Source organism: Lissotriton vulgaris, chromosome 1_2 (assembly GCF_964263255.1).
Source record: "Lissotriton vulgaris chromosome 1_2, aLisVul1.2, whole genome shotgun sequence".
NCBI classification, from domain to species: domain Eukaryota; kingdom Metazoa; phylum Chordata; class Amphibia; order Caudata; family Salamandridae; genus Lissotriton; species Lissotriton vulgaris.
The window spans coordinates 61887175-61897657 of NC_141686.1; the positions used below are offsets into that span (position 1 = coordinate 61887175).

The window sequence follows — 10483 nt, forward strand, 5'->3', positions numbered from 1 at the left end:
GTCAACTGAGGGTCATTTGTGATAAATCGTCCATCCAATAGGAGCAGAGGGAACTAGGCCTTACCCAGGAGCATACGTGTTGATCTGGTTTGAGGATTACAGTTAAGGTGATGGCCTCTCCCTGGAAATCGAAGATGCCATGTGATCTGTTAAAATGTTTTGCAAGGTTTTATGCTCTGGACCCAATACCCAGACCTTCTCACAACTCTGATAAGCTTGCTTCGGATAGCCTAAAAGCAAAATACTATTACAAATTCATTTTCCTGTAGCAATACTTCTTCTCCCAGTTCTCAGTTAACATTTCAAATAAAACAACACCGTGCTCATGAGTATGGCAGTTATTTATTGATTGTTGTGGAACAATAATCAGAATATTCTTTAGAACGCATTACAAAAAATATAAAACCTGGCTCAGTTTGCATACCTTAAGCACAGTCATTATTTTGAGAGGAGGAAAACAACTAATGTCTAACAAATAGAGCTTTTACAAATGCACAAAAAGGACACTCTGGCATTTAAGGACCAACAAACCTTTCTAGATACTTTGTTTAAAAAATCTTTTACATAAATAAGTTAGTATATTTTCTCAGTGTCTTTACAGAGGTATGTACACAGGTACACGTTATATCCTTTTTAATATATACATACAGATACACAGGCAATGTAGAAATACTGTTGGATGATGGGAATACCATTTAGTACAAATTTAGTGAGGGAGATTTGAGGCTAACGTTTATAGTCTGTTCCAAAATAGTCAAATTAGCTGATGGCCTAATAAAACTAAGCGCTACAATGAATTTAATTATTTTTTGTCTCCTTGTACCGCTAGGCGCAGGGACACTTAAACAGCTCAATATAACTGGCAATAGTTAAAGAAACTGGGCGGCTCCCAGATGCTGTAACCAGGCCTGGCAGCATTTACAATATATATCTAGGTAGATATATCAAGATGACACTGGACTACCAACGCAGCCTTCAAGATTAAACATTAAAACAAGCACACGACACCGCATCTCTTCATTTGAGCGTCATTATAAAAGTATTATTCAATAAAAAAAAAATACGCCTTAGGTTAGAATTCAACAGAACAGGCCAAGGCATAATTTGCAACATCAGGGGTACAGAAAAAAATATTTGTAATCAATGTTGACTTCTCCCCCAACAAAGTTTGTATGTGCTACATGAAAACTTAAGAACTATATACACAGGTAGTACAACGAAGCAAATAAGAAACTCCTAATTGCAAGATGCTACATATAATGCTTTTTAGAGGCAGTCCTTTTTGTGGCTGCCTAACTTTAGTGTTATTTCTTCAGTGCTTAAACAGTAGATGTCCCAGTCGAAGGGAGTCTCTCGATATGTCTGTAAAAAAACTTTATACATCTTCCCTGGTTCGCAAGGAATACATATATATTCTTATCTGCAAAAAAGCAAAAACACAAGACTCAAGTTAATAAAAGTAGCAGTGTTGGGGCGAGGTCGATGCAGCAAAGTACAGCTGAAGAAAAACATTTGTAGCATTCGGTTTAAGACAAACAAAGAAACCATGCAAGCCAGAGTTGTGTGCCAGAAGTTAAGTCAAATGTCTTCTGTTTGCTTTGAAACAGACTGCTTTACGCTGAAAGACTGTAGAGCCCACGCAGCTGGCATAACACAGATAGTCTAGGGGCCCTTGCTAACAACATCGGCATAAAAGAATGACAAATCTGCCAGAATGGGGTCACTTGGGTCTTCCAGTGCAGAGCTTTGCGACAGCCTGCGAGTTTTGGTTTCCACTCGGTGTGGTTCTGAGCTGTTCATTTCCCCTCCGAACACCCAAACAAACAGTCAGTAGTATCGCATTAGCATACACACAAGCCTGCTGACGTGTTCCTGGGCTGTTTACCCCAGCACGGGTCTCTGACGGCTCTAGCAGGCTGGTGGCCTGCATTTCTTTTTTTGTCACCTACCTCTATCTATCGGAGTCATAGCGTTTCTAAACACGAATTGAGTCTAACCGATCTTCTTGAAAACATAGGCATTTTGTAGTATTTACTTAGTTTAGTGAGAAACATCTGCCCAGGCTTAAAGTTGTTAACGCCTGAATGGTAAGGTAACCTTTGGCACCATGGTTCGTTCACCCAACACCATACCGGCATATTTTCAAATCCCTCCGACAAATTAATAGACAGTTGTGTATCTTGTGCCCTGTACCTTGCTTATGTTAGCGTCTTTGTTAAAAAAAATGTTTGCAAGTACAAAACACAAATATTATATAAACGGTAACTAGTGAAAACTGTGTTATTATTCGGCTGTTTCCAATCATAGCTCCAAGAGCTAAGTACCTGCAAGTTGCAAGGACACCTGTAACTGTTGATTTTTAAACCCTGGTGGGCGTGGGCATGTACATAAAAAGTATATTGTTTACGCTGAACAACAGACCTCGATTGGAATATTATTTTAAATGTTATCAGGACCGAAATAACATCACACACAACTTGACACACGCAGACATCATCCCCCCAAGCAGAAGGCGTACCCACCTACAAAAAGAGGCTTTTTACGTTTGATGTCTTCGGGGGTTGCATTTGCTGGGCGTCTGTTCCACTGAACTGCAGGGTGGGTCGTCCGTTTCTGTCTTGCTGGATTTCGACGGAGGACACGCATCTAGACACAGAGTTAAGAGCACATTACACATCTGCTCTAGGGAGCAATCTAGGCCTAAACAAATACATACTTTTGAAAAGAAAGCCAAAGGGCCGTCCCCAAACACCTTTGTGTTTTTTTTGTTTTTTTACTTTGAAGTGTCTTACGTAGATGGATAGGCGGTGACCGCGTTACCAATTTAACACAGACGACAACAGCCTGTAAACTAAGGGCCAGATTTACAAGGCCCTTGCGTCACATTTGCGTCACTTTTCCAATGTTAAAAATGACGGGAAAGTGGCGCAAGAGCCTTGTAAATAAGCCCCGGAGAGTCTTATTTACAAGGCCCTTGCGCCACATTTGCGTCACTTTTCCAATGTTAAAAATGACGGGAAAGTGGCGCAAGAGCCTTGTAAATAAGCCCCTCGGTGACGGCGCGCTGTGCAGAGTCGAGTCAGCGGCCTGTGCCTATACAAACGTCAAGACGTGGAGTGCAGCTTCGGGTGGGGCGTTATGTACCAAAATTACGGGCAACGCAGGGCATCAGGGCTGGGGTGTGCGGCTCTATGACTTAAAAAAAAATGCGTTGTCACTGGGAAAGTGTTTTTCTCCCAAAACGAGCATTGTGTTAATGATGTATAGCAAAACATTATCATGGAGCAGTTTTTTCTGATACATTTTTCTATGCCACTCGGCGTTTATAAAAATTAAAACTGACGTCACCCAGTCGACGTTTTAAACCAATTCGTGTCGTGACTGTCAGTGGTGTTTCGAGTGGCAATTGTATTTCCGACAGAAATAGTGTGGAAACACCCATTTTCCCTGGTGGATTCTACGAATAAGCCATATTAAAAATGATGCTATAAACTGTACGCCGCATTAATCGTGGGCACGGGCTATTTAGGTACTTCAAGAAGTGGTCACTGCATGGCAGCGCGCCGGGATCACTGCATCCCGAGAGGTGCTTCTAAGACCTCTATTCGCAAGGGGCTCCTGCCGTCCAGTGGAGGTACCAGCAGACCAGTCCCACTGTCAAGTCCGTGAACAGACAACACCCAGTGGGTGCCGGTGCACTACGAACACTCTGTGTAAAGCTAGTGCGTCCTCGAAGAGGAGCGCTCTTTAACAGGACCAGTAGTTCCCTGGCTAGACAAGCCCCTGAGCAGACCGTGCCCAGCAAGCCTCAGTGAACAGCACACAGTCTGCTCTCCTACCTTCGGTGTTTGGTCTTTTCCGCTGCCCGGAACAGTGCTCCAGCGAATCCGTGTGCTTGTCTCCATTCTCTGTCAAGTCCCCAGATATTCCCTGAAAAGTGTCCGAGCGGTTGCCATTGACGTCCAGGCTCGGAGCCGAGTGCGCCCTCTTGTTGGGGCAGGGTCTGCTATAGTACCCGGGCACCGCGCTCCTGGGCACCGCTTGCCAGTCCATCCTGCCTGGGAGCGGTCTCTCCTCCCGGGGGTCGAAGTTCCACGTCTCCTTGAACTTCAGCTCGCTCTCCCGCTGGTGCTTCTCCAGCTCTCGTCTCAGCTCATCCCGGTTAAAGCAGCCAAAGAGGTTCCTGCAGGTGGGCGCCTTGGGCAGCATCTCGGCCAGCCGCGGCTCCATCCGCTCCAGGGACGGGCTGCTGCTGGACACTCGCACGTCTGACATCTTGGAGAGCTGCAGCCAAGCGAAGGCTCCCTGCACCGGCTCCTCCACTTCAGCGATCCAATCCCAGGGTGAGAAAAAAAACAACCAGCAGTCTGAGGGCAACCGGTGCGGGAGCGGTGCGACCCTGGGTGCGTGCGCCGGCTGCGACAGACCGAGCCCGGCGAGAGCAGCGTCAGTCTGCGGGCACAGCCGAGCCTTCGCACTCTCCCAATATGGCGATGGCAAGAGGCTGACGACAGGCGCCTTGACGGACAGCTCGGGTCTATTTAAAAGAGGGCAGGGCTCCGATTGGACGAGGCCTGGGCAGGTCCCTCCCGCCGCCTGACGGCTTGTGCCTCTCCTCTGCCAAACCCCAGTAAAGGTGGAACCGGGGGGATGGGAGGGAGGCCGTGTGTAAACAGCGGGCAGCCTGACTTTTACTACCATAACAAGGGGGCAGTGTCGGGGAGGGGCTTCTGGCAATGGCTGGAGCTCCGAGGCGGGGCCCGGGGCTTGCTGCAAACATCTCCAGCCGTGACAGCCTGCTGGAGTAGCGAGTAATCGGGAGGGGCTCTGGTGCTTAATGGAACGGTGACCCACCAGAGTAACAGCGCTTTAGAGTTATTTCTTTATTTACTGGGCGGGGTTGCTGACACTTTACGGAACAGTCAGCTCAGACCTTACTAACTTCTCGCATTGGGATATGTGGCGCTGACACTTAATAAATCCGTCAGGGGAGTCCCCGGCGCATTTACAAAGATCAAGAAGCCGAATGACAGCCATGTCACCCGGGGAATGATGGGCTGCACGAGATCCCCGAGACGTATAGAAATAGTAATGACAGCCCGTCACAGTCGCAGTGACAGCATCAGAGTATCCGCGAGATAGTATCAGAGATCACTATAGGTCGAGGGAAAAAAAGGCTTTTGACACTTAATGAAAGATACTCGCCAGATCGAGCGCACCGGAGCATCAGCCAGTGACTCCGGCACTTTAATGCAACGGCCGAGGCAGCTGCCGGCACGCACCGAAGTAACAGTGAGCACCAAAGTATCCGTGGGAGTGGACTTTGGCACGCACTGGTACAGCCTGTACCCACCGGAGTAACTGTGAGCACCAAAGTATCAGTGGGAGTGGACTCTGGCACGCTCTGGTACAGCCAGTCCCCACCGGAGTAACTGTGAGCACCAAAGTATCAGTGGGAGTGGACTCTGGCACGCACTGGTACAGCCAGTCCCCACCGGAGTAACAGTGAGCACCAAACTATCAGTGGGAGGGGACTTTGGCACGCACTGGTACAGCCTGTACCCAGGGCCGGACTGGGAACCAAAACCGGCCCTGGCAAAGTGCTCGGCCGGCCCCCCCTCCCCTCCACCCGGGGGGAGGGGGGGCCGGCCGCGCTCTTTGCCAGGGCCGGTTTTCGGCCGATTTTGTTACAGGGCCGTTTTTGCAGCTATGCTGCAAAAAACGACCCTGTAACAAAAACGGCCCCCAGGGGCCCCAAACCGGCCCACACCCGTGCGGCCCATCGGGGGATTTCCCGGTGCCCGCAACGGCCAGTCCGGGCCTGCCTGTACCCACCGTAGTAACTGTGAGCACCAAAGTATCAGTGGGAGTGGACCCTGGCACGCACTGGTACAGCCAGTCCCCACCGGAGTAACAGTGAGCACCAAACTATCAGTGGGAGGGGACTTTGGCACGCACTGGTACAGCCTGTACCCACCGTAGTAACTGTGAGCACCAAAGTATCAGTGGGAGTGGACCCTGGCACGCACTGGTACAGCCAGTCCCCACCGTAGTAACTGTGAGCACCAAAGTATCAGTGGGAGTGGACCCTGGCACGCACTGGTACAGCCAGTCCCCACCGTAGTAACTGTGAGCACCAAAGTATCAGTGGGAGGGGACTCTGGCACGCACTGGTACAGTCTGTACCCACCGGAGTAACAGTGAGCAACAAAGTATCAGTGGGAGTGGACTCTGGCACGCACTGGTACAGCCTGTACCCACCGGAGTAACAGTGAGCACCAAAGTATCAGTGGGAGGGGACTTTGGCACGCACTGGTACAGCCTGTACCCACCGGAGTAACAGTGAGCACCAAAGTATCTGTTGAAGATGGGCGCTTTAGACGTAACATTAAGCTCTAAGTATCTGGGGAGGTGAGCTCTCACGCGTACTTGTACAGCCAAGATATCTGCCGGTAGCCACCAAGTGGAGTGGGGGGTGGGGGGGGGGGGGGAGGCTCTAACGCGTAAAGGTACTGCCTGGATATTTGCCGGCACCCACCGGTGTAGCGGTGAGCACGAGAGTTTTGAGAGCGGTTGCTGACGCTCACAACGTTCAGGATGACCCCAACCAAAGGAACAAAGAGCCAATAGAGTGTTAAGGCTGGGTTCCCGTAGAAAAGCCGCGCAGCCCCCTCTGAGAGCAGAGTAACAGTGAGCGCTTAGTATCACGGCCGGGCGCTTCTAATTAATGACCAGACAGGAAAGACTCGAGGCACTTTTTTTTTGCAGTTTTTATATAGCGCGAACTCAACCCGAAGGTATTGGAGCGCTTTACATTAGCACCAGTTACGTTACATAAGGGCACCTTAGGAGCGCTAGAGCCTTGGACCGGTCCCGATAGTCGGCGGGGTATGGTATCTGTGAGCAGCAGAGTGCAGAGGAGGGGCTCTGACTCTTTATGTAAATGCTGGAAAAACCCCTCGCAGAGTAAGTAAAGTATCTGGAAGTGCGCCGCCCTCCACAAGTCAGCCACCGTGAGCCGGGCACGCACGAGAGGACACGACGGGCATCCGCCAGCAGTTACTAAAGGGAATCCTGTCGTCTGCCTAGCCTCTGCCCTTGCACGGTTTGATGGGACGTGCACCAGGGTAACAGGGCACCGCTGCGGTTACTGTACCAGTAGCGGGGAGCGTGACGAGAGACTAGCTCGAGATGTCTGGGGTTGAGGCTGGTCAGGGTAACCCAGAAGAGAGCGCGCCCAATCACCCGAGGGGCGCCTCAAGGCCGAGTACCCTCCGAGGCACAGTGACACTTGAAGCCGGTAGAGGGCGAGACCCGAGCAAGCGCCGCGTAGTAACCAGACACCGCGGTGGGATAAGTGAACGAGTGGCGCACTCTGTGAGCGCAGGGGAGGGGGGCTCGTGTTACAGCCGAGGAGTGAGGGGCGCTGCACACTCGTAAGAGCAGCAGCGGAGAGCAGGAAGAAGCATGGGTGGTTTTTTTTTGGTTTGTTTTTAAAGCGCTGAGATGACATCCAAAGCACAGAAACACGCCACAGCACCCGTGCAGCCTCACTCAACGGCACCCATGACATAGCATTGTAGCAGCGACGGGCGGGGGCAAGACTAGCAGCACGTACAGTTTGTTGTTGCAGGAAAGTGTCCCCATGGCTGACTTTGAGCTGTAGGGGGAGGGGAAATGTGTGACGCAGGTGTTTCGGGAGTCTAGTTTCCTGTATGCACTCGGTAAACTTTTGTCAGCATCGGAAAGTATCCTCACCCCGTGTCTCGCAGTCGCGCAGATCAGCTGGGGCTTGTGCGACGCACACTTGGGGGCAGATTTGCAAGCCCCTTGCGCCACATTTGCGTCACTTTTAACATGGAAATGGTAACGCAAAAGTGGCGCAAGGGGCTTGTAAATCTGTCCCTTGGTGTCAATGGCTCAGGATGCGTCCGCCCCAACATCACTACCTTTCCTGTAAATGAGGACACGTCGGATGCCAGTGCCTCAGAGTAAGGCTGACACTCCCACGCTTGGCATGCTTAACACGGCTGGGAGGAGGTAGGGTCGCCCCAGAGGCGCGTGAGATTTGATCAGGTGATGGCGGTTGACAGTGCGTGTGTAATACTCGTGAGCGTTCGAAGTGTGTAAGTGACTTCTTACGAACTTGGGGGATGTATGCGTGTGAGCTAGTGAGTGAGGTTGATTTAATGTCGAACTATGTTTCTGCTGGCCCTTGCGTCTGGAGAATCCTCTCTGGAAACTGGGGCAAATAACCATACATGTATTGGCTTCTGTGCACACAAGTCATCGAGCCTTTGCCACCCTTTCAGCTCCTTTCTACGCGCCTTTTCTGATCCATCACATTGTTGGGGGTGGGTGGGTGGGTACGGGCTGTGCCAGTGTTGCCTGATGAGCTGCCCGCCTGGCTTCATGTCCTCCAATTGAGCGGTGTCTCATCCTGACACTGGATCTGCCAGCTCTATACTCTATCCAGGGGCAAGTACAGGCATGTCCCGTGGGAGGTAAAGGGAGGGGCCAGCTGCTCGGGCTGCTACAGATATTAGGTTGGTTTCAAAATAGTTTGCACACTAATAGATCAATAGCATAATGTTATGTGCATTTAAAGGTATTCTAATGAAACTTATTTTTTTTTTTTATTTCTGTAATTTTTTATTGTGTATAAAAAAATATATATTTACATGGAGCATACATGAGTGGCGGAAAGAAGGAGGGAAAAAAAAAGAGAAAAAAGAGAAAAGAAGGCGCCGGGGGGGGGCGGGGGGGGGGGGGTATAGTAGTATTGTCCTGCAATAGCTCGTTCCTTGCCATGGTGCGTGGGGTCGGATAGATCTACTAGTCCATGAAGGAAGAAGAAGTCCGTTATCCGAGTCTTGCTTGGCGTTATCTTCTTTCCCCCCGTTGATCTGTCTGGTGGGTATAACACCCCGGACGATAGAGAGAAAGAAAGTGATAGAGGTTGGAGATAGGAGAGTGTACTTCCTAGCCGGTTTCTCTTGTTGGAGTGTCGGTCCCTGTGGTGTGTCCCTCAGTGGCTGTCTGGTGCCTGGTGTCTGCGCCTAGGGGGGTTTATGCGATGAAAGGTAGAGGTCTAGGGGCCTCCACATGTTTGATTGCCTGTGTGTTTTCGGTGTATATTTCGCTGTAATGTTGTCTGCCCCTCTTAGGAAGGTGACCCAGTTGAGCCATGTCTGTGGTGTCGCTTTTGTGGTGTCCTTCCAATTGCTTAGGATTATTTTGACTGCAGCCGTTAGCAGTAGGTCAATGAGGTCGCGGTCTTCTGTCGTTGTGATGGATGGGGATGCAAAGCCTAGGACTAGACTCGGAAAATCTATGTGTATGGCTACGCCAGTGATGTCCTTGATTAGTTCCCCCGTTCTTTCCCAGAAACCCTTGATCTGGGGGCAGTTGAGTAAGAGATGCTCTAAGTCCCCCCTACCATCGTTACAGTTCCAGCATGTGTCGCTCTCTCGGATCCCCAGGGTGGAAAGGCGGGCTGGTGTCCAGTAAGCCTTGTGCACTAACCAGTATTTGGTCTGATTTAATGAGGCAGTTATCTTTTTCCTAGTGGTAGATCTCCACAATTCGGCCCTTTCTGTTTCGCTTAGTGCCTTCCCCGCTACATTCTCCCAGAAGTTTGTGACTTTGTCATTGAGTTTGGTGTGCTTGGGGCGTAGGGCTCTGTAGAGGTGTGCTATTTGATGTCCTGTTTTGTTTAGATTTGCCGCAAGCTCTACGAGCGACGGTGTCTGACTTGTGAGGTTAGCCTTCCTAATAGCTACTTTTATTTTCAGGAAGTTGTATAGTTCTATGTTTTGTAGGTTGTGTGCTCCCTTTAGTGTGTCAAACGTTATGTTCTCGCCTTGTCTTAGAAGGTCGTGGGCCGTGGATATGCCCTGTCCGTACCACGCCGGCATGTCCAGAACCTTATCTCTGTACTTTAAGGTAGGGTTGTGCCAGAGGGATTCAAATTGGCCTCCCCTGATGCTTGTTGCTAGTGTTTTGTCGACGCTTAATAGGGCTATCTTTGTGTTCTTGAGGATGGGGTTCTCCCTCATTGCTGGGTGTCGTGTGGCTGTCAGGAGAGTTATGGGGTTCATGCCCTTTAGTAGGCCGCGCTCAAAGGATAGCCATGCTGGGGTGTATTCCTTTCTTGGGTCTAGCCAGTGTAGTCCCTGTCTAGCTATGCATGCCGTCTGGAATCGCTTGAAATTCGTTATGTTTAGGCCCCCTTGTTCTTTAGATAGCCTTAGCTTGTGTAAGCTTATTCTTGGTTTCTTACCCCTCCAAAGGAAGCTGTTTAGTATTTTGTCAAGTGTCTTGTGGAAGCTCTCTGTGTTGGTCAGTGGGAGCATTGTTAGCAAGTAGTTGACCATTGGTGAGAGCATCATTTTGATCGCCTCTATCCTTCCCCACCATGTTGTGAACCTGGGGGACCACCCCTCTACTTTGTCCTTGATTTTCTGTATCGTTGCGTGCTCAT

At 50.1% G+C, this 10483-nt stretch overlaps 1 protein-coding gene across 1 annotated transcript; it reads right to left on the minus strand.

Annotated features, from left to right (window-relative positions):
- Positions 1-323: 323 nt before the first annotated feature.
- CDKN1B (cyclin dependent kinase inhibitor 1B) lies at positions 324-4542 on the minus strand. The gene is made up of 3 exons (XM_086952807.1): positions 3840-4542; positions 2523-2646; positions 324-1420 (listed from the first exon to the last, which is right to left on the minus strand). The coding sequence occupies exons 1-2, from the start codon at positions 4273-4275 to the stop codon at positions 2540-2542; spliced, it is 543 nt and encodes a 180-aa protein (XP_086808933.1). The 5' UTR covers positions 4276-4542; the 3' UTR covers positions 324-1420; positions 2523-2539.
- Between the last annotated feature and the right edge of the window lie 5941 nt (positions 4543-10483).